Here is a 26,187-nt window from a genome sequence, read left to right on the forward strand (position 1 = left end):
CGGATAGGCACTGATGTTGGGCGATTAGGCCTGGCTCGCAGTCGGCGTTCCAATTCATCCTAAAGGTGTTCGATGGGGTTGAGGTCAGGGATCTGTGCAGGCCAGTCAAGTTCTTTCACACCGACCTCGACACACTATTTCTGTATGGACTTTGCTTTGTGCACGGGGGCATTGTCATGCTGAAACAGGAACGGGCTGCCCCAAACTGTTGCCACAAAGTTAGAAGCACAGAATCATCTATAATGTCATAGTATGCGGTAGCGCTAAGATTTCCCTTCACTGGAACTAAGGGGCAAGAACCATGAAAAACAGCCCCAGACTATTATTCCTCCACCACCAAATTTGGCACTATGCATTCGGGCAGGTAGCATTCGTACGTTGGACTGCCAGATGGTAAAGCGTAATTCATCCCTCCAGAGAATGTGTTTCCACTGCTCTAGTGTCCAATAGCGGCAAGCTTTACACCACTTCAGCTGACGCTTGGAATTGCGCATGGTGATCTTAGGCTTGTGTGTGGCTTTTTGGCCACGAAAACCCATTTCATGAAGCTCCCGACGAACAGTTATTGTGCTGACAGTGCTTCAAAAGGCAGTTTAGAAATCGGTAGTGAATGTTGAAACCGGGGACAGGCGATTTTTATGCTCTACGCACTTCAGCACTCGGCGGTCTCGTTCTGTGAGCTTGTGTGGCTTACCACTTCGCGGCTGAGCCGTTGTTGCTCCTAGCCGTTTCCACGCCACAATACCAACACTTACAGTTGACCGGGGCAGTTCTAGCAGGGCAGAAATCTGATGAACTGACTTGTTGGAAAAGTGGCATCCTATGACGGTGCCACGTTGAAAGTCACTGAGCTCTTCAGTAAGGCCATTTTACTGCCAATGTTTGTCTATGGAGATTGCATGGCGGTATGCTCGATTTTATACACCTGTCATTAACGGGTGTGGCTGAAATAGCCGAATCCTCTAATTTGAAGGGGTGTCCACATACTTTTGTATATGTAGTGTACGCTGCATCCCAAATTTGCACCCGTATTCCTATATATTCCTATTTTTGACCAGAGCTCTATAGACCCTAGTCAAAATAAGTGCACTATTGTATATAAAGAACATTGTGCCATTTGGGGCACAATCATATTGTAGATACACTGAGATGCACTCAGATAGATTCAGATTAGAACATCCACCCTCAGCCACATTACAGGGTCATTGGAATGAGTAAAAGTACTAGCTCCTAACACTGCTTATTTCTCTCTCGGTGGTTCTTATGTACCTATCACAGGCGGCTGGTGGCACCTTAATTGGGGAGCATGGGCTGGAACGGTATAAATGGAATGGTATCAAACAAGTGGTTTCCATGTGTTTAATACCATTCCATTTACTCCATTCCAGTCATTATTATGAGCTGTCCTCCCCTCAGCAGCCTCCTGTGGTACCTATTGGTAGGCTATGTCAAGCCAAGTAAAGGCAACTCATACCAATATCAGCTACTACTGCTCCACATTGTTAGACTAAAGAGCTAAAAACTAGGGCCAATAGCATCATGCTAAATGGGCATTGCATTATCGAGCTTTTTACATTTTCAGACTCCCTCCTCACAAATCCTCCGGCCTCATTCTTTCTGCATTACTGGGTTTCATAAACTGATTTCTCCTCCCCATTGAGTCTTAGTCTTATTGACACAGAGGCTAGGGGTATAGTCTGCCAATATTTGCTAAAAAGCTTTTCCAAATACATGGAGCACTGGTGGAGTGGCCTGCTTTCCCCCTGTATGCATAGAGAGAGAACCATACAATGAGTCCATTTCAGGCCGAGCGTCGGGAAGGGCTACCAGTCAACGCTGCTGAGAACCTGGCGTCTCTCCAAGACACTCTATTGTCCCTATCCTGATATCAGAAACCCCCAACAAAAAAGACAACAAAACCAAGCCATCTCTCAACTGAACTGAATTGTCCAGCCCACATAGCTGCATGAAGTAGGGGTGCTGAGTGTGCTCTAGCACCTCCTAAAAAATCTACATCCATCTACATTTATCAGGTGCTTTTTAATAAAGGAATCTCAGGATTCTGGTAATATGCAACTCGGGTCGGCCCGGCAACGCAATCTAGAGGCTGTTAGAGGTGACTATAGATGGGTTCCAAATGGCACCCTATTCCCTATATAGCGCAATATCCAATAAGACCTGGTCAAAAGTAGTGTATTGTATACAGGGAATAAGGTGCCATTTGGGATGCAACCTATTAGAGATTAGTATTTAGAGCTTATCAGGTCCTCCTCAGTGTTCTATCACCGTTGTCACGTTCCTGACCGGTTTTCTGTTATTTTGTATGTGTTTGACGGTCAGGGCGTGAGTTTGGGTGGGTAGTCTATGTTATGTGTTTCTATGTTGGTTAAAGGGTGACCTGATATGGCTCTCAATTAGAGGCAGGTGGTTTTCATTTCCTCTGATTGAGAGCCATATTAAGGTAGGTATTTTCACATTGATGGTTGTGGGTGGTTGTCTCCTGTGTCAGTGTCTGTGTATGTTACCACACAGGACTGTTTCGGTTTCGGTTTTGTTTGTTTGTTCGTTTTATGTAGTCAGTTTTCCTGTTCATGCGTTCTTCGTGTTTCATGTAAGTTCGTCGTCCAGGTCTGTCTACGTCGTTTATTGTTTTTGTAATTATTCAAGTGTTCGTCGTGTTTTCTGTTTTGTTTATTAAAAAATCATGTCTTATCACAACGCTGCATTTTGGTCTAATCCTTGCTACTCCTCTTCGGATGAGGAGAAGGAGGAAGCCCGTTACAACCGTGTTCTAGCAAAGGCCTGATCAAATCTAATTGTATTTGTCACATGCACAGAATACAACACACAACACGAATACAACCCTTAACCAACAATGCAGTTTTAAGAGCATAGTTTAGAAAATATTGTCACGTTCCTGACCTGTTTTCTGTTAGTTTGTGTATGTGTTAGCTGGTCAGGACGTGAGTTTGGGTGGGCAGTCTATGTTTTCTGTTTCTATGTTGGTTTAAGGGTGACCTGATATGGCTCTCAATTAGAGGCAGGTGGTTTTCATTTCCTCTGATTGAGAGCCATATTAAGGTAGGTGTTTTCACACTGTTTGTTTGTGGGTGGTTGTCTCCTGTGTCTGTATGTATGTTCGTGCCACACGGGACTGTAGCGTTTGTTTGTAGTCGTGTACCTGTTCGTGCGTTCTTCAAGTTATATGTAAGTTCGTGTCCAGGTCTGTTTTCATCGTTTATTTGTTTTGTAGTTTATTCAAGTATAGTTCGTTTTCTGTCTACGTCGTGTTTGTTGTTTTGTCGTGTCTTAAATAAATCATGTCATCATACCTCGCTGCACATTGGTCTTCAGATCCCTCTCTCCTCTCCTCGTCTGAGGAGGAGGAGGATTTAGAGAACCGTTACAGAACCACCCACCAAATTACCAGAACCAAGCAGCGGGGAAAAGGGCAGCGAAAGCAACCGCAGAAATCCCAGGATTCATGGACATGGGAGGAGATCTTGAATGGAGAAGGACCCTGGGCACAGGCTGGGGAGTATCGCCGCCCCAAAGCTGAGCTGGAGGAAGCGAGTGCTGAGCGGCGGCGATATGAGGAGGCAGCACGGCAGCGGGACAGGTACGAGAGGCAACCCCAGAAAGTTTTTGGGGGGGGGCTAGAGAGGAGTGTGTCTAAGCCAGGTAGCAGACCTGAGCGCACTCCTCGTGCTTATTATAAGCAACGCGTCACTGGTCAGGCACCGTGTTATGCGGTTAAGCGCACGGTGTCGCCAGTGCGTGCCCATAGCCTGGTGCGCTATAGGGCAGCCCCCCGAAAGTGTCAAGTGAGTGTGGGCATCCAGCCGGGGCGTATTGTGCCTGCTCAGCGCGTCTGGTCTCCGGTACGCAGTTTCGGTCCAGGGTATCCTGCACCGGCTCTGCGTGCTGTGTCTCCGGGGCGCTGGGAGGGTGCAGTGCGTCCTATGCCTACGCTCCGCTCGTACCGGGCAAATGTGGGAGTGGAGCCTAAGGGAGAAGTGCGCGTAGTAGGCACTAGATCTCCAGTGCTCATCCACAGCCCGGTTCAACCTGTGCCTGCACTCTGGAGGGTACGGGCTGGAGTAGTATGCCAGCCTGGGGGAGTGGTGCCAAGGCTGCGCACCAGAGCTCCAGTGCTCCCCCACAGCCCGGTCCTTCAGGTGCCTTTTAACATCAAGCCTCCTGTAGGTCTCTCCAGCCTGGTGGGTCCTGTGGCAGCCCCACGCACCAGGCTGTCTCTCCGTCTCCTCCCTACAGGTGTGCCCGTCTGCCCAGCGGTGCCTGAGCTGCCCGTCTGCCCAGCGTCGCCTGAACTGCCCGTCTGCCCAGCGGCGCCTGAACTGCCCGTCTGCCATGAGCCTGCAAAGCTGCCCGTCTGCCATGAGCCTGCAAAGCTGCCCGTCTGCCAGGAGCCTGCAAAGCCGCCCGTCTGCCAGGAGCCTACAGAGCCGTCCGCCAGACAGGAGCCGCTAGAGCCGTCCGCCAGACAGGAGCCGCTAGAGCCGTCCGCCAGACAGGAGCCGCTAGAGCCGTCCGCCAGACAGGATCAGCCAGAGCCTTCCGCCAGACCGGATCAGCCAGAGCCTTCCGCCAGACCGGATCAGCCAGAGCCTTCCGCCAGACCGGATCAGCCAGAGCCTTCCGCCAGACCGGATCAGCCAGAGCCTTCCGCCAGACCGGATCAGCCAGAGCCTTCCGCCAGACCGGATCAGCCAGAGCCTTCCGCCAGACCGGATCAGCCAGAGCCTTCCGCCAGACCGGATCAGCCTTCAGAGCCGTCCAGCCAGGACCAGCCTTCAGAGCCGTCCAGCCAGGACCAGCCTTCAGAGCCGTCCAGCCAGGACCAGCCTTCAGAGCCGTCCAGCCAGGACCAGCCTTCAGAGCCGTCAGCGAGCCATGACCAGCCAGAGCCGTCAGCGAGCCATGACCAGCCAGAGCCATCATCCAGCCAGGATCCGCCAGAGCCAGCCAGCCAGGATCCGCCAGCCAGTCCGGTGTTGTCCCTCAGTCCGGAGCTGCCGTCCCTCAGTCAGGGGCGGCCCCTAAATCCAGCGGGACCCATGTCTAGGGTTCCCAGTCCAAGGTCGGTGGCGAGGGTCGCCACCTTGAGGAAGACACAGAAGCGGGGATTTATTATGGTGGGATTGGGACAGCGTCCGGAGCCGGAGCCACCACCGTGGTCAGATGCCCACCCAGACCCTCCCCTAGACTTTTGGTGGTGCGTTCGGAGTACGCACCTTGAGGGGGGGGTTATGTCACGTTCCTGACCTGTTTTCTGTTAGTTTGTGTATGTGTTAGCTGGTCAGGACGTGAGTTTGGGTGGGCAGTCTATGTTTTCTGTTTCTATGTTGGTTTAAGGGTGACCTGATATGGCTCTCAATTAGAGACAGGTGGTTTTCATTTCCTCTGATTGAGAGCCATATTAAGGTAGGTGTTTTCACACTGTTTGTTTGTGGGTGGTTGTCTCCTGTGTCTGTATGTATGTTCGTGCCACACGGGACTGTAGCGTTTGTTTGTAGTCGTGTACCTGTTCGTGCGTTCTTCAAGTTATATGTAAGTTTGTGTCCAGGTCTGTTTTCATCGTTTATTTGTTTTGTAGTTTATTCAAGTATAGTTCGTTTTCTGTCTACGTCGTGTTTGTTGTTTTGTCGTGTCTTAAATAAATCATGTCATCATACCTCGCTGCACATTGGTCTTCAGATCCCTCTCTCCTCTCCTCGTCTGAGGAGGAGGAGGATTTAGAGAACCGTTACAAATATTTACTAAATAAACTAAAGTAAGAAAATATTATATTTGCATATACCCATTCCCCTCCCCCATATCACAATTTGTGCCACCCATAAATTACAAACCTACATGCCAAGTATAGACCATATATTATGTTCCCTACAGAGAAGAGCAGAAGCTCTGAACTATCCGTTCAGACCCCAGGCCTACCTACCTACATGTTATAGAAAACGTGCTCTTTTAGTATTTCTCCAGTAGGTTTCCTGAAGGAGAAAGTCTCCACTTCTATGTCAAAGATAATAAAACAATAATACAGTAATGTCTGCAAAAACACTACAATAAATACTACGGTATACTACAGTCCGCAAAAACACTACATTCATTACTATAGTATATACTACAGTTTTCTTTTACTACAGTATTGATACTATAGTTAACTGTAAATACTACAGTATACTACAGTAAAGACTACAGTAAATACTACAGTATACTGAATCCGCAAAAATATTACAGTGAATACTACAGTGAAGTCAGCAAAAACACTACAGTGAATAGTATAGTATTTATACCATATTATACTATGTCATTTTTTCATGTGGGAGAGCATGTACAGTAATTACAGTAATCCAAGGCAAATAACAGCACAGTGAAATAGAGACCTAAGTATCTGTCTCGATTCATCCTCTTTCCATACAGTAAAAGCAGGTGTACAGTACCTCCAAATGTAAGATTTAGGTTACATTTCCCAAAATGCAATCCACTTGAAGTGTAAGAGAGAAATACTACTCCTTGATATGACATTGTAAAAATGAAAGAGACCTCAAAATAGTAACATGTTACAGCCCACTAGTGGAGACATTGTGCTCTCTTGTCGTTTTGATCAGAGTGTATGTCGCAGAATGTTTTTTGTTGTTCTGTAACAGATCAATACTCCTCCTTATCTCCTTTATTTCGTTAATCTGTCCATTTGTAATAAAGTGGACAAGATGGAGACACAAAGGATGAACTAGAAGCCCTCCAGTAGAAAGTACCAGAAATGGGGATTTAACTCTGACAGTGACCCAGTGGATATTCAATCAATTACCATTCATTACAAATCTCGGTTTAATTCCATTTGTTGATTAAGTCAATTAAAATCACAAGCACTTGTTATCGCAAATGAGTGTAATGAATTCTTGTTCCCACACACATATTCCCATAGCTCAGACTCAGTGCCTCCAGCTCCATTTGTTTCTGTCACTTAACTTCTACCGTTCATCCCTCCTCTTCTCTCTCTCTATCCGTCTTTCTCTCTGTCTTTCTCTTTCTCTATCCGTCTTTCTCTCTGTCTTTCTCTTTCTCTCTCTCTATCCGTCTTTCTCTCTGTCTTTCTCTTTCTCTCTCTCTATCCGTCTTTCTCTCTGTCTTTCTCTTTCTCTCTCTCTATCATTCTCTCTCTATCAGTCTCTTTCGCTCTCTGTCTTTCTCTTTCTCTCTCCCAAACAACTCATACAACATTAGGAAGACACCTGGGTGTCTGTCAAGGAATTCGCTTGGGTAATAGACTGATAGTTGGGGGGTGTATAACGTAATTTTAAAATCCTAACTAAATGCCCCCCTGTTGATTCCTATCTGTTCTGACATAAATTGTTGGCTAAAAGCTACACTAATACATCATTGGAACATTCATTATGTAAGTGAAATGTGGAGGTTTCTAATGATAACCAGCACCATTTTATACTACCACGGAGTCCCAACTCAATAAGTGTAATGGCATAGCCAATATATTATCAAAATACCCTTGTTGTTAGTGTGGTTGAAGATGTTGCAGGAAGACGAGTACTCATGCTCCAGGTGAATGGAAGATGTCTCAATGTAAGCAAACCAAGCAAGATTCACCAGCGAGCCAATACAGCATCTCAACATCCAGCCTTCCCTTCCACTGTTAGTATACACACAGCAGCATTAATGAGAAACCAGTAGAAGAGGTCTTCATAATGTACCTATATTATAACCCCAGTTTAATTGAATTGAAAGGTTTTTCAGATATGGTATCCCAGACTTCCCAGAGGGGGGCTACATTTAAAATGAGTCTCTATTGTGTCTGGACTGCTCGGGGGGGGGGCAGACAGTTCAATTTAGACTGCTGCATACTTCACACCGTCCATTTTATAATACCTTTCTCCCACCACTGTCTCTTAACCATATTACTTCTTCCTTTTGAAGGTTAAATATTGCCAATTGTCAGTTAGAAAATATTCCCACATACTACATGCCAGGCTTTGGCATTAAGGAATTTGTATTTTGCCCACAAACCAAACATCCTCCCTCATAAAATGTTTTAAAAAGGATTACATTGATAATATGTCACTGAGGAAGCTGTAGAATGTTCTATTCCACAATTATCTCCTCCCGCATACTTGATCACATTGAATTCCTCCCTCCTACCATCTCAACCAAAGATATCTAATTCCTTTTAATCTCTCTCCGTAAGAAGCCCCATTTTCATTGAGGTCAAACTTTGGCGGCGCAGCAAGAATCAAACCATCCCATTTATTCAATCTCAACAGAACCTAATTTCTATTTTTAGTCTTTTTCTACTAGAGAAATGGATTACTGACTTGTTCAAAGTGGTGTTTTTTTCTGTTGGACAGACTGCAGTGACCTCCCCCTATCTCCTCCAACCTCTGAGAGCACTGAGATGCCAGCATAGATTTAGAGATATCAGCTCTAATGTCAGTTTCTACTTTGTTTTTTGATCTAGAAGCCAACATGGGACCCAGGCCTCACCTGGGGGGTCAGGCCCAATCTCTTCTCATCTCCCCGCCTGGTCTGGGTTCATCTGCACCCCTCTCCTCTCTGACTGACCATCTCCCTACAGCCCAGCCCCTGCTCTGAGCTAATACAACGGCTAGGATGTGGCCGGCTGGCTGGCATCCAGCTAATAAAATGTGACAAACAAGATATAATATCAATATTTTCTCCATGATAAGGAGTAAGGAATTTCTGTTCTTTACCAAGTGCTAACCAAATTAGAGGGGCTGTCTGAGTACGGAATTTCACGCCAAACCTTCCTCATCAGGCGTTAATGGGGAGCAGACCCGACTGACTAGCCGGACTAAACCTGCCCAACGCTTTCATTCTTCATCATACATCTGATATCTGACGAGTCTGAATAGCCGCCATTACATTGACTGTTTGACTAATGAGAAATGTCCTTATTGATAGTATTATAATCACATTGAGGTTATGTGTTTGCTTTCTCACATTAGTGCGGATGAATAGGTGTTATTCATAAGGTATTAGCTGCTGTGTCCTCTTCATTATCCTGCCAGGTTTCCCTCTCTTTTCATGGGGAAGAGTATGAAGTGGATGTGACTGGGGTCCTTCCAGTGGGTCTAGAGTAGTCTAGTCTAAAGAACTACAGAACTGAACAGTATATACTTGACTGAATGACTGACGGAGTTCTGTCTCCTGATAGGCTGTGTTCAGTCCAACTGTAACAGATAAATGATCATTAAACGCACCTATTTATTTATTTATTTAATATTTTATGCACTTTTTCTATTTAGTGCCATGGATCTTCTGTCCATTAGAATTGCAGTTATCAATATTTATAATAATTTCCCCCTGGCTTTTTGCCAAGAAACCAATTCTTACTCTCTGTGCAGAGTCACATCTTATCAAAAGAAAAGTATTATTTTTATAAAGTGCTATTTCTCTCAGCGTCAACTCTGTATATATTTAAAGTTCCTTCTCTCTAATGGTCAAAGTCAGTCAGCGGGATAAAGGCAATTAACTCTACTAGCTGTGTTTTGACTTGGTCTGATTAATATCCTGTGTCATTCCTCCAGCTTTTTCAAGTCAAATAATAGTTTCGTACAGATTTACTAGCTTTAAAACAGCTTTCTTTTCTCCAGTATTAATTTAATTACATATACAGTATTACTGTACTTGAAGTAAAACCCAGACACTCAGAGACATATTTGATAGTATTTCATACTTTTTTATTTGATAACCTAATATCTGTATCTACCTTCGGTCTTTCTGCCCAATAGTCAGTGTCTCTCTAGCTGTCCCTAGAGCTCAGAGCAGGTGACAGTTAGAACCAGCTCAGTAGTGGTGTTATGACAGTGTTATGCCCGGGGAGCCTTCATCTACTCTGGATGTGGGTTTGCATGTGCGTACGTGCAGTGGCCAGTCTCTACCTTGAAGTGCTGCAGCTGGGTGGAAACCCGGAGGTCCTGCTCTGTGTCGTGTCTCAGACAGGAGTTGAAGATGTAGAGCTCGGTGTCTCTCAGCCACACCTTCAAATCCTTGATCCTGCTTTCCAGCTGGCCCAGCAGGCTGCTGGTGTGGGGGGACAGAGCAGAGTGAGGCTCCTGGGACCGACTGGTGCTCCCCACCGACTCCCCCAGGATCTTCTGAGGAGACCAAGAAGAGAGGAAGAGGAGGGAAGATTAGAGACCAGGGAACAAGAGGACAATCATGTTAGAGACAGAGTATTGTTGATTTACATATACTGTATGATCAATATACTGACAGCAGGTGGGGAATATTCTGCAACATTATTGGGATCTGATAGCTCTCTATTTGATACATCCTTCCCTCTTGGCAATGTGGACATTCTAGCAAAAACCTAATCAAGTTGCCCATTTCAACATCCGAATAAATGTGAATATGTTGTTACTATCAAGTCTCAAACACTGCTGATACAACCCTCATTTTTATTGGTACATTCTAAAGACAGCTAATTGTGAATGTATTTTCCGTACCGCCATATAGAAAGAGAAAGGGGAATACCTAGTCAGTTGTACATCTGAATATTCAGCATTGCCGCTCAGAGAATCACTCAAAAAGAAATAACACAATTTACAGGAAAACATCTAAGTGTTTGTTGAGTAACAAACAATCAGAAGCACATATACCCCCCAATGATTTCCCAAACAGGACTCCGCTGAGCAATTTCCCCTCCTTCTATAGTAGAGTAAACAGCACCACGCTGTGAATAGCTACTTTTGGAGCCAAAGTGTGAGACACACACACACACACAAGCACACACACACACACACACACACACACACACACACATTGTGGGATTGAACTCTGTACGCAAAGGAGGCCAATTGTGGAGTGGCAAAACACTCCATTATCCAATTAATACACACACTGGTTGGTGTAATTGTCAGTCCTTTGTGTCGCTGCTGTGTGGTGGATGTTTTACAAGAATCTGTAATGGAAACAGATGTGATTATGTGTGAGTGAGTCAGTGGCCATTTTGGGGCTAGATCGCTGGCTGCATCAATTAAACACTGTGTTGATCCTCCATTACGGCTCCTTCTTTATTAGTTAACACACTTGTGCTGCAGTCAGAGAACGTGTTAGTAGAAGTGTTAATGCCAGACTAAATCTTAATTACTAGATTGGGTTGACTTGCATGTTTTAGTGTTTTAGAGTCACTGTGAGAAAAAGGTGTTTGGATAGCCTTTCCTGAAATGTTTGACTGCCGTATGGGAAGAGTAAATGAAACCAAAAATAAACACATTAGCACTTGGTATTATAGTTGTGATGTGGACTAGGAAATGAGAAACAGGACAGGACTCGTAGCTTTCAGATATTGTCAATAAGGTGATATGAGTCATGCATATCCATAAACAATTCCACTGTCTGGGAATTTCTGTATTGATTCCACTAGCATTCTACTTTGATAATCTGCTCCACAAAACCCCATAGGTGTCCTTTGGTGACTTAGTGAAGTCTGTGTCTACCAGCAAAGAACTTCAAATATGTTCCCTCCCTTAACAAAATATCCTTCCCTACCCATTCTCTCTCTCATTCTCTGTTCCCTCGGGATGTCTCCTCTTCTCGCCTCGTTTGAATAACCAGCATTTAAAATCACTCAGTGGACTCCAGATATAGCCATTGTTTTTACCATGTGACGAACAGAACGATGCAGCATGATAGAGAGACAGAGACAGAGAGAGAGAGAGAGAGAGAGAGAGAGAGAGAGAGAGACAGAGACAGAGACAGAGACAGAGACAGAGACAGAGACAGAGACAGATAGAGAGACAGAGACAGATAGAGAGACAGAGACAGAGACAGAGACAGAGACAGAGACAGAGACAGAGAGAGAGACAGAGAGAGACAGAGAGAGAGAGAGAGAGAGAGAGAGAGAGAGAGAGAGAGAGAGAGACAGAGAGAGAGAGAGAGAGAGAGAGACAGAGACAGAGACAGAGACAGAGACAGAGACAGAGACAGAGAGAGAGACAGAGAGAGAGACAGAGAGAGAGACAGAGACAGAGACAGAGACAGAGACAGAGACAGAGACAGACAGAGACAGAGATAGAGACAGAGAGAGAGACAGCGAGAGAGAGAGAGAGAGAGACAGAGAGAGAGAGAGAGACAGAGACAGAGACAGAGAGAGAGACAGAGAGAGCGACAGAGAGAGCGTGAGAGACATAGAGAGCGTGAGAGACAAAGAGAGCGTGAGAGACAGAGTGAGAGACAGAGAAAGAGAGAGACCGAGACAGAGAGAGGAAACTAAATGCCCTTGGAGGGTCAGGGATACAAAAAACCGAATGTATTGCCACTTTATTTTGTTCTGGAACAGTTTGCAATCACACATTCTTCATACGCAGAACACATCAGACAATGTCTTTATAGATATATATGACAGAGGACATCAATTTCATTTAATTCACAATTTGTGTCAGCACAGCAGATGCCAATGCCTGACTTGATAGGGTTGTTTAATATGCAATGGAGAGGGCGTAATGTGCAGCGCAGGGAGCAGAAATTCCCAGATTAAACTCTCCGCACCACTGCCATTCCATTCTAGCGGCTATCCTCCCGATGCCACTCACCACAGCTATCCTCCCGATGCCACTCACCACAGCTATCCTCCCGATGCCACTCACCACAGCTATCCTCCCGATGCCACTCACCACAGCTATCCTCCCGATGCCACTCACCACGGCTATCCGCCCGATGACACTCACCACAGCTATCCGCCCGATGTCACTCACCACAGCTATCCTCCCGATGCCACTCACCACAGCTATCCACCCGATGCCACTCACCACAGCTATCCTCCCGATGCCACTCACCACAGCTATCCTCCCGATGCCACTCACCACAGCTATCCGCCCGATGTCACTCACCACATCTATCCGCCCGATGTCACTCACCACAGCTATCCGCCCGATGACACTCACCACAGCTATCCGCCCGATGTCACTCACCACAGCTATCCGCCCGATGTCACTCACCACAGCTATCCGCCCGATGCCACTCACCACAGCTATCCGCCCGATGTCACTCACCACAGCTATCCGCCCGATGTCACTCACCACAGCTATCCGCCCGATGTCACTCACCACAGCTATCCGCCCGATGTCACTCACCACAGCAATCCGCCCGATGACACTCACCACAGCTCTCCGTCCGATGTCACTCACCACAGCTATCCACCCGATGCCACTCACCACAGCCCACCGGCCCGATGCCACTCACCACAGCTATCCGCCCTATGACACTCACCACAGCTATCCGCCCGATGTCACTCACCACAGCTATCCTCCCGATGCCACTCACCACAGCTATCCTCCCGATGCCACTCACCACAGCTATCCACCCGATGCCACTCACCACAGCTATCCTCCCGATGCCACTCACCACAGCTATCCTCCCGATGCCACTCACCACAGCTATCCGCCCGATGTCACTCACCACATCTATCCGCCCGATGTCACTCACCACAGCTATCCGCCCGATGACACTCACCACAGCTATCCGCCCGATGTCACTCACCACAGCTATCCGCCCGATGTCACTCACCACAGCTATCCGCCCGATGTCACTCACCACAGCTATCCGCCCGATGTCACTCACCACAGCTATCCGCCCGATGACACTCACCACAGCTATCCGCCCGATGTCACTCACCACAGCTATCCGCCCGATGTCACTCACCACAGCTATCCGCCCGATGTCACTCACCACAGCTATCCGCCCGATGTCACTCACCACAGCTATCCGCCCTATGACACTCACCACAGCTATCCGCCCGATGCCACTCACCACAGCTATCCGCCCGATGTCACTCACCACAGCTATCCGCCCGATGTCACTCACCACAGCCCACCGGCCCGATGCCACTCACCACAGCTATCCGCCCTATGACACTCACCACAGCTATCCGCCCGATGTCACTCACCACAGCTATCCTCCCGATGCCACTCACCACAGCTATCCTCCCGATGCCACTCACCACAGCTATCCACCCGATGCCACTCACCACAGCCCACCGGCCCGATGCCACTCACCACAGCTATCCGCCCGATGTCACTCACCACAGCTATCCGCCCGATGACACTCACCACAGCTATCCGCCCGATGTCACTCACCACAGCTATCCGCCCGATGACACTCACCACAGCTATCCGCCCGATGTCACTCACCACAGCTATCCGCCCGATGTCACTCACCACAGCAATCCGCCCGATGACACTCACCACAGCTCTCCGTCCGATGTCACTCACCACAGCTATCCACCCGATGCCACTCACCACAGCTATCCGCCCGATGTCACTCACCACAGCCCACCGGCCCGATGTCAATCACCACGGCTATCCACCCGATGCCACTCACCACAGCCCACCGGCCCGATGCCACTCACCACAGCCCACCGGCCCGATGTCAATCACCACAGCTATCCACCCGATGTCACTCACCACAGCTATCCGCCCGATGCCACTCACCACAGCTATCCTCCCGATGACACTCAACACAGCTTTCCGCCCGACGTCACTCACCAAGGCTATACGCCCGACGCCACTCACCACAGCCATCCTCCCGATGACACTCACCACGGCTATCCGCCCGATGCCACTCACCACAGCTATCCGCCCGATGTCACTCACCACAGCTATCCTCCCGATGTCACTCACCACAGCTATCCGCCCGATGTCACTCACCACAGCTATCCGCCCGATGACACTCACCACAGCTATCCGCCCGATGTCACTCACCACAGCTATCCGCCCGATGTCACTAACCACAGCCCACCGGCCCGATGTCACTCACCACAGCTATCCGCCCGATGACACTCACCACAGCTATCCGCCCGATGTCACTCACCACGGCTATCCACCCGATGCCACTCACCACAGCCCACCGGCCCGATGCCACTCACCACAGCTATCCGCCCGATGACACTCACCACAGCTATCCGCCCGAAATCACTCACCACGGCTATCCCCCCGTAACCACTCACCACAGCCAACCGGCCCGATGCCACTCACCACAGCTATCCGCCCGATGTCACTCACCACAGCTATCCGCCCGATGTCACTCACCACAGCTATCCGCCCGATGTCACTCACCACAGCCCACCGGCCCGATGTCACTCACCACAGCTATCCGCCCGATGACACTCACCACAGCTATCCGCCCGATGTCACTCACCACGGCTATCCACCCGATGCCACTCACCACAGCCCACCGGCCCGATGCCACTCACCACAGCTATCCGCCCGATGACACTCACCACAGCTATCCGCCCGAAATCACTCACCACAGCTATCCGCCCGATGCCACTCACCACAGCCCACCGGCCCGATGCCACTCACCACAGCCCACCGGCCCGATGCCACTCACCACAGCTATCCGCCCGATGCCACTCACCACAGCCCACCGGCCCGATGCCACTCACCACAGCCCACCGGCCCGATGCCACTCACCACAGCCCACCGGCCCGATGCCACTCACCACAGCTATCAACCCGATGTCACTCACCACAGCTATCAGCCCGATGTCACTCACCACAGCTATCCGCCCGATGCCACTCACCACAGCTATCCGCCCGATGTCACTCACCACAGCTATCCGCCCGATGTCACTCACCACAGCTATCCGCCCGACGTCACTCACCACAGCTATCCTCCCGATGCCACTCACCACAGCTGTCCTCCCGATGCCACTCACCACAGCTCTCCGCCCGATGTCACTCACCACAGCTCTCCGCCCGATGTCACTCACCACAGCTATCCTCCCGATGCCACTCACCACAGCTATCCTCCCGATGCAACTCACCACAGCTATCCTCCCGATGCCACTCACCACAGCTATCCGCCCGATGCCACTCACCACAGCTATCCTCCCGATGCCACTCACCACAGCTATCCTCCCGATGCAACTCACCACAGCTATCCTCCCGATGCCACTCACCACAGCTAACCGCCCGATGCCACTCACCACAGCTATCCGCCCGATGTCACTCACCACAGCTATCCGCCCGATGCCACTCACCACAGCTATCCTCCCGATGCCACTCACCACAGCTATCCACCCGATGCCACTCACCACAGCTATCCTCCCGATGCCACTCACCACAGCTATCCGCCCGATGTCACTCACCACAGCTATCCGCCCGATGTCACTCACCACAGCTATCCGCCCGATGTCACTCACCACAGCCCACCGGCCCGATGTCACTCACCACAGCTATCCTCCCGATGCCACTCACCACAGCTATCCGCCCGATGCCACTCACCACAGCTATCCTCCCGATGCCACTCACCACGGCTATCCTCCCGATGCCACTCACCACAGCTATCCGCCCGATGCCACTCACCACAGCTATCCGCCCGATGACACTCACCACGGCAATCCGCCCGATGTCACTCACCACGGCTATCCGCCCGATGCAACTCACCACAGCTATCCGCCCGATGCCACTCACCACAGCTATCCGCCCGATGTCAATCACCAAAGCTATCCGCCCGAAGCCACTCACCACGGCTATCCGCCCGATGACACTCACCACGGCTATCCGCCCGATGTCACTCACCACGGCTATCCGCCCGATGACACTCACCACGGCTATCCGCCCGATGACACTCACCACGGCTATCCACCCGATGTCACTCACCACAGCTCTCCGCCCGATGTCACTCACCAAGGCTATCCGCCCGATGACACTCACCACGGCTATCCGCCCGATGACACTCCCTACGGCTATCCGCCCGATGACACTCACCACGGCTATCCGCCCGATAACACTCACCACGGCTATCCGCCCGATGCCACTCACCACAGCTATCCTCCCGATGCCACTCACCACAGCTATCCTCCCGATGCCACTCACCACAGCTATCCGCCCGATGTCACTCACCACAGCTATACGCCCGATGTCACTCACCACATCTATCCGTCCGATGTCACTCACCACAGCCCACCGGCCCGATGCCACTCACCACAGCTATCCTCCCGATGCCACTCACCACAGCCCACCGGCCCGATGTCACTCACCACAGCTATCCGCCCGATGTCACTCACCACAGCTATCCGCCCGATGTCACTCACCACAGCTATCCGCCCGATGTCACTCACCACAGCTATCCGCCCGATGTCACACACCACAGCTATCCGCCCGATGACACTCACCACAGCTATCCACCCGATGTCACTCACCACATCTATCCACCCGATGCCACTCACCACAGCCCACCGGCCCGATGCCACTCACCACAGCTATCCGCCCGATGACACTCACCACAGCTATCCACCCGATGCCACTCACCACAGCCCACCGGCCCGATGCCACTCACCACAGCTATCCACCCGATGTCACTCACCACAGCTATCCGCCCGATGTCACTCACCACAGCTATCCGCCCGATGCCACTCACCACAGCTATCCGCCCGATGTCACTCACCACAGCTATCCGCCCGATGCCACTCACTACGGCTATCCACCCGATGCCACTCATCACAGCCCACCGGCCCGATGCCACTCACCACAGCTATCCACCCGATGTCACTCAACACAGCTATCCGCCCGATGTCACTCACCACAGCTATCCGCCCGATGTCACTCACCACAGCTATCCGCCCGATGTCACTCACCACAGCTATCCGCCCTATGACACTCACCACAGCTATCCGCCCGATGTCAATCACCACAGCTATCCTCCCGCTGCCACTCACCACAGCTATCTGCCTGATGTCACTCACCACAGCTATCCGCCCGATGTAATTCACCACAGCTATCCTCCCGATGCCACTCACCACAGCTATCCTCCCATTGCCACTCACCACAGCTATCCGCCCGATGTCACTCACCACAACTATCCTCCCGATGCCACTCACCACAGCTATCCTCCCGGTGCCACTCACCACAGCTATCCTCCCGATGACACTCACCACAGCTATCTGCCCGATGACACTCACCACGGCTATCCACCCGATGCCACTCACCACAGCCCACCGGCCCGATGCCACTCACCACAGCTATCAACCCGATGTCACTCACCACAGCTATCAGCCCGATGTCACTCACCACAGCTATCCGCCCGATGCCACTCACCACAGCTATCCGCCCGATGTCACTCACCACAGCTATCCGCCCGATGTCACTCACCACAGCTATCCGCCCGACGTCACTCACCACAGCTATCCTCCCGATGCCACTCACCGAAGCTGTCCTCCCGATGCCACTCACCACAGCTCTCCGCCCGATGTCACTCACCACAGCTCTCCGCCCGATGTCACTCACCACAGCTATCCTCCCGATGCCACTCACCACAGCTATCCTCCCGATGCAACTCACCACAGCTATCCGCCATATGCCACTCACCACAGCTATCCGCCCGATGTCACTCACCACAGCTAACCGCCATATGCCACTCACCACAGCTATCCGCCCGATGTCACTCACCACAGCTATCCGCCCGATGCCACTCACCACAGCTATCCTCCCGATGCCACTCACCACAGCTCTCCGCCCGATGTCACTCACCACAGCTCTCCGCCCGATGTCACTCACCACAGCTATCCTCCCGATGCCACTCACCACAGCTATCCTCCCGATGCAACTCACCACAGCTATCCGCCATATGCCACTCACCACAGCTATCCGCCCGATGTCACTCACCACAGCTAACCGCCATATGCCACTCACCACAGCTATCCGCCCGATGTCACTCACCACAGCTATCCGCCCGATGCCACTCACCACAGCTATCCTCCCGATGCCACTCACCACAGCTATCCACCCGATGCCACTCACCACAGCTATCCTCCCGATGCCACTCACCACAGCTATCCACCCGATGTCACTCACCACAGCTATCCGCCCGATGTCACTCACCACAGCTATCCGCCCGATGTCACTCATCACAGCTATCCGCCCGATGTCACTCACCACAGCCAACCGGCCCGATGTCACTCACCACAGCTATCCTCCCGATGCCACTCACCACAGCTATCCGCCCGATGTCACTCACCACAGCTATCCGCCCGATGTCACTCACCACAGCCCACCGGCCCGATGTCACTCACCACAGCTATCCGCCCGATGTCACTCACCACAGCTATCCGCCCGATGTCACTCACCACAGCTATCCGCCCGATGTCACTCACCACAGCCCACCGGCCCGATGTCACACACCACAGCTATCCGCCCGATGACACTCACCACAGCTATCCACCGGATGTCACTCACCACATCTATCCACCCGATGCCACTCACCACAGCCCACCGGCCCGATGTCACTCACCACAGCTATCCACCCGATGCCACTCACCACAGCTATCCGCCCGATGTCACTCACCACAGCTATCCGCCCGATGTCACTCACCACAGCTATCCGCCCGATGTCAATCACCACAGCTATCCTCCCGATGTCACTCACCACAGCTATCCGCCCGATGTAATTCACCACAGCTATCCTCCCGATGCCACTCACCACAGCTATCCTCCCATTGCCACTCACCACAGCTATCCGCCCGATGTCACTCACCACAACTATCCTCCCGATGCCACTCACCACAGCTATCCTCCCGATGCCACTCACCACAGCTATCCTCCCGATGCCACTCACCACAGCTATCCTCGCGATGCCACTCACCACAGCTATCCGCCCGATGCCACTCACCACAGCTATCCGCCCGATGCCACTCACCACAGCTATCCGCCCGATGTCACTCACCACGGCTATCCGCCCGATGACACTCACCACGGCTATCCACCCGATGCCACTCACCACAGCCCACCGGCCCGATGCCACTCACCACAGCTATCAACCCGATGTCACTCACCACAGCTATCAGCCCGATGTCACTCACCACAGCTATCCGCCCGATGCCACTCACCACAGCTATCCGCCCGATGTCACTCACCACAGCTATCCGCCCGATGCCACTCACCACAGCTATCCTCCCGATGCCACTCACCACAGCTATCCACCCGATGCCACTCACCACAGCTATCCTCCCGATGCCACTCACCACAGCTATCCACCCGATGTCACTCACCACAGCTATCCGCCCGATGTCACTCACCACAGCTATCCGCCCGATGTCACTCACCACAGCTATCCGCCCGATGTCACTCACCACAGCCCACCGGCCCGATGTCACTCACCACAGCTATCCTCCCGATGCCACTCACCACAGCTATCCGCCCGATGCCACTCACCACAGCTATCCTCCCGATTACACTCACCACGGCTATCCGCCCGATGCCACTCAGCACAGCTATCCTCCCGATGCCACTCACCACGGCTATCCGCCCGATGTCACTCACCAAGGCTATCCGCCCGATGACACTCACCAAGGCTATCCGCCCGATGACACTCACCACGGCTATCCGCCCGATGACACTCACCACGGCAATCCGCCCGATGTCACTCACCAAAGCTATACGCCCGATGACACTCACCACAGCTATCCGCCCGATGCCACTCACCACAGCTATCCTACCGATGCCACTCACCACAGCTATCCTCCCGATGCCACTCACCACAGCTATCCTCCCGATGCCACTCACCACAGCTATCCGCCCGATGTCACTCACCACAGCTATCCGCCCGATGTCACTCACCACAGCCCACCGGCCCGATGTCACTCACCACAGCTATCCGCCCGATGTCACTCACCACAGCTATCCGCCCGATGTCACTCACCACAGCTATCCGCCCGATGTCACTCACCACAGCCCACCGGCCCGATGTCACACACCACAGCTATCCGCCCGATGACACTCACCACAGCTATCCACCCGATGTCACTCACCACATCTATCCACCCGATGCCACTCACCACAGCCCACCGGCCCGATGCCACTCACCACAGCTATCCACCCGATGCCACTCACCACAGCCCACCGGCCCGATGCCACTCACCACAGCTATCCACCCGATGTCACTCAACACAGCTATCCGCCCGATGTAATTCACCACAGCTATCCTCCCGATGCCACTTACCACAGCTATCCTCCCATTGCCACTCACCACAGCTATCCTCCCGATGCCACTCATCACAGCTATCCGCCCGATGCCACTCACCACAGCTATCCTCCCGATTACACTCACCACGGCTATCCGCCCGATGCCACTCACCACGGCTATCCGCCCGATGTCACTCAACACGGCTATCCGCCCGATGACACTCACCACAGCTATCCGCCCGATGCCACTCACCACAGCTATCCTCCCGATAACACTCACCACGGCTATCCTCCCGATGTCACTCAACACGGCTATCCGCCCGATGACACTCACCACGGCTATCCGCCCGATGACACTCACCACGGCTATCCGCCCGATGTCACTCACCAAGGCTATCCGCCCGATTAGCCTCACCACGGCTATCCGCCCGATGACACTCACCACGGCTATCCGCCCGATGACACTCACCACGGCAATCCGCCCGATGACACTCACCACGGCTATCCGCCCGATGTCACTCAACACGGCTATCCGCCCGATGACACTCACCACGGCTATCCGCCCGATTTCAGTCACCACGGCTATCCGCCCGATGACACTCACCACGGCTATCCGCCCGATGTCACTCACCAAGGCTATCCGCCCGATTAGCCTCACCACGGCTATCCGCCCGATGCCACTCACCACAGCTATCCGCCCGATGCCACTCACCATAGCTATCCTCCCGATGTCACTCACCACAGCTATCCTCCCGATGCCACTCACCACAGCTATCCTCCCGATGCCACTCACCACAGCTATCCGCCCGATGCCACTCACCACAGCTATCCTCCCGATGCCACTCACCACGGCTATCCGCCCGATGCCACTCACCACGGCTATCCTCCCGATGTCAATCACCACAGCTATCCTCCCGCTGCCACTCACCACAGCTATCTGCCTGATGTCACTCACCACAGCTATCCTCCCGCTGCCACTCACCACAGCTATCTGCCTGATGTCACTCACCACAGCTATCCTCCCGATGCCACTCACCACAGCTATCCTCCCATTGCCACTCACCACAGCTATCCGCCCGATGTCACTCACCACAACTATCCTCCCGATGCCACTCACCACAGCTATCCTCCCGATGCCACTCACCACAGCTATCCTCCCATTGCCACTCACCACAGCTATCCGCCCGATGCCACTCACCACAGCTATCCTCCCGATGCCACTCACCACAGCTATCCTCCCGATGCCACTCACCACAGCTATCCGCCCGATGCCACTCACCACAACTATCCTCCCGATGCCACTCACCACAGCTATCCTCCCGATGCCACTCATCACAGCTATCCTCCCGATGACACTCACCACGGCTATCCGCCCGATGTCACTCAACACGGCTATCCGCCCGATGACACTCACCACGGCTATCCGCCCGATTTCAGTCACCACGGCTATCCGCCCGATGACACTCACCACAGCTCTCCGCCCGATGTCACTCACCAAGGCTATCCGCCCGATTAGCCTCACCACGGCTATCCGCCCGATGACACTCACCACGGCTATCCGCCCGATGTCACTCAACACGGCTATCCGCCCGATGACACTCACCACGGCTATCCGCCCGATTTCAGTCACCACGGCTATCCGCCCGATGACACTCACCACGGCTATCCGCCCGATGTCACTCACCAAGGCTATCCGCCCGATTAGCCTCACCACGGCTATCCGCCCGATGACACTCACCACGGCTATCCGCCCGATGACACTCACCACGGCTATCCGCCCGATTTCAGTCACCACGGCTATCCGCCCGATGACACTCACCACGGCTATCCGCCCGATGTCACTCACCACAGCTATCCTCCCGATGCCACTCACCACAGCTATCCGCCCGATGCCACTCACCACAACTATCCTCCCGATGCCACTCACCACAGCTATCCTCCCGATGCCACTCATCACAGCTATCCTCCCGATGACACTCACCACGGCTATCCGCCCGATGTCACTCAACACGGCTATCCGCCCGATGACACTCACCACGGCTATCCGCCCGATTTCAGTCACCACGGCTATCCGCCCGATGACACTCACCACAGCTCTCCGCCCGATGTCACTCACCAAGGCTATCCGCCCGATTAGCCTCACCACGGCTATCCGCCCGATGACACTCACCACGGCTATCCGCCCGATGTCACTCAACACGGCTATCCGCCCGATGACACTCACCACGGCTATCCGCCTGATTTCAGTCACCACGGCTATCCGCCCGATGACACTCACCACGGCTATCCGCCCGATGTCACTCACCAAGGCTATCCGCCCGATTAGCCTCACCACGGCTATCCGCCCGATGTCACTCACCACGGCTATCCGCCCGATGACACTCACCACGGCTATCCGCCCGATGACACTCACCACGGCTATCCACCCGATGTCACTCACCACAGCTCTCCGCCCGATGTCACTCACCAAGGCTATCCGCCCGATGACACTCACCACGGCTATCCGCCCGATGACACTCCCTACGGCTATCCGCCCGATGACACTCACCACGGCTATCCGCCCGATAACACTCACCACGGCTATCCGCCCGATGCCACTCACCACAGCTATCCTCCCGATGCCACTCACCACAGCTATCCTCCCGATGCCACTCACCACAGCTATCCGCCCGATGTCACTCACCACAGCTATACGCCCGATGTCACTCACCACATCTATCCGTCCGATGTCACTCACCACAGCCCACCGGCCCGATGCCACTCACCACAGCTATCCTCCCGATGCCACTCACCACAGCCCACCGGCCCGATGTCACTCACCACAGCTATCCGCCCGATGTCACTCACCACAGCTATCCGCCCGATGTCACTCACCACAGCTATCCGCCCGATGTCACTCACCACAGCTATCCGCCCGATGTCACACACCACAGCTATCCGCCCGATGACACTCACCACAGCTATCCACCCGATGTCACTCACCACATCTATCCACCCGATGCCACTCACCACAGCCCACCGGCCCGATGCCACTCACCACAGCTATCCGCCCGATGACACTCACCACAGCTATCCACCCGATGCCACTCACCACAGCCCACCGGCCCGATGCCACTCACCACAGCTATCCACCCGATGTCACTCACCACAGCTATCCGCCCGATGTCACTCACCACAGCTATCCGCCCGATGCCACTCACCACAGCTATCCGCCCGATGTCACTCACCACAGCTATCCGCCCGATGCCACTCACTACGGCTATCCACCCGATGCCACTCATCACAGCCCACCGGCCCGATGCCACTCACCACAGCTATCCACCCGATGTCACTCAACACAGCTATCCGCCCGATGTCACTCACCACAGCTATCCGCCCGATGTCACTCACCACAGCTATCCGCCCGATGTCACTCACCACAGCTATCCGCCCTATGACACTCACCACAGCTATCCGCCCGATGTCAATCACCACAGCTATCCTCCCGCTGCCACTCACCACAGCTATCTGCCTGATGTCACTCACCACAGCTATCCGCCCGATGTAATTCACCACAGCTATCCTCCCGATGCCACTCACCACAGCTATCCTCCCATTGCCACTCACCACAGCTATCCGCCCGATGTCACTCACCACAACTATCCTCCCGATGCCACTCACCACAGCTATCCTCCCGGTGCCACTCACCACAGCTATCCTCCCGATGACACTCACCACAGCTATCTGCCCGATGACACTCACCACGGCTATCCACCCGATGCCACTCACCACAGCCCACCGGCCCGATGCCACTCACCACAGCTATCAACCCGATGTCACTCACCACAGCTATCAGCCCGATGTCACTCACCACAGCTATCCGCCCGATGCCACTCACCACAGCTATCCGCCCGATGTCACTCACCACAGCTATCCGCCCGATGTCACTCACCACAGCTATCCGCCCGACGTCACTCACCACAGCTATCCTCCCGATGCCACTCACCGAAGCTGTCCTCCCGATGCCACTCACCACAGCTCTCCGCCCGATGTCACTCACCACAGCTCTCCGCCCGATGTCACTCACCACAGCTATCCTCCCGATGCCACTCACCACAGCTATCCTCCCGATGCAACTCACCACAGCTATCCGCCATATGCCACTCACCACAGCTATCCGCCCGATGTCACTCACCACAGCTAACCGCCATATGCCACTCACCACAGCTATCCGCCCGATGTCACTCACCACAGCTATCCGCCCGATGCCACTCACCACAGCTATCCTCCCGATGCCACTCACCACAGCTATCCACCCGATGCCACTCACCACAGCTATCCTCCCGATGCCACTCACCACAGCTATCCACCCGATGTCACTCACCACAGCTATCCGCCCGATGTCACTCACCACAGCTATCCGCCCGATGTCACTCATCACAGCTATCCGCCCGATGTCACTCACCACAGCCAACCGGCCCGATGTCACTCACCACAGCTATCCTCCCGATGCCACTCACCACAGCTATCCGCCCGATGTCACTCACCACAGCTATCCGCCCGATGTCACTCACCACAGCCCACCGGCCCGATGTCACTCACCACAGCTATCCGCCCGATGTCACTCACCACAGCTATCCGCCCGATGTCACTCACCACAGCTATCCGCCCGATGTCACTCACCACAGCCCACCGGCCCGATGTCACACACCACAGCTATCCGCCCGATGACACTCACCACAGCTATCCACCGGATGTCACTCACCACATCTATCCACCCGATGCCACTCACCACAGCCCACCGGCCCGATGTCACTCACCACAGCTATCCACCCGATGCCACTCACCACAGCTATCCGCCCGATGTCACTCACCACAGCTATCCGCCCGATGTCACTCACCACAGCTATCCGCCCGATGTCAATCACCACAGCTATCCTCCCGATGTCACTCACCACAGCTATCCGCCCGATGTAATTCACCACAGCTATCCTCCCGATGCCACTCACCACAGCTATCCTCCCATTGCCACTCACCACAGCTATCCGCCCGATGTCACTCACCACAACTATCCTCCCGATGCCACTCACCACAGCTATCCTCCCGATGCCACTCACCACAGCTATCCTCCCGATGCCACTCACCACAGCTATCCTCGCGATGCCACTCACCACAGCTATCCGCCCGATGCCACTCACCACAGCTATCCGCCCGATGCCACTCACCACAGCTATCCGCCCGATGTCACTCACCAC

At 53.0% G+C, this 26,187-nt stretch overlaps 1 protein-coding gene across 1 annotated transcript in view; it reads right to left on the reverse strand.

Moving 5' to 3' along the window:
* LOC129812495 (A-kinase anchor protein 6-like) overlaps nucleotides 1–26,187 on the reverse strand; it is a 242,923-nt gene that overhangs the window by 19,862 nt on the left and 196,874 nt on the right. The window contains exon 10 of the mRNA XM_055864113.1: nucleotides 9,933–10,148. Within this exon, the coding sequence (XP_055720088.1) occupies nucleotides 9,933–10,148 (216 nt within the window). The remainder of the gene's footprint in view (nucleotides 1–9,932; nucleotides 10,149–26,187) is intronic.

This window comes from Salvelinus fontinalis, chromosome 16, assembly GCF_029448725.1.
Source record: "Salvelinus fontinalis isolate EN_2023a chromosome 16, ASM2944872v1, whole genome shotgun sequence".
NCBI lineage: Eukaryota > Metazoa > Chordata > Actinopteri > Salmoniformes > Salmonidae > Salvelinus > Salvelinus fontinalis.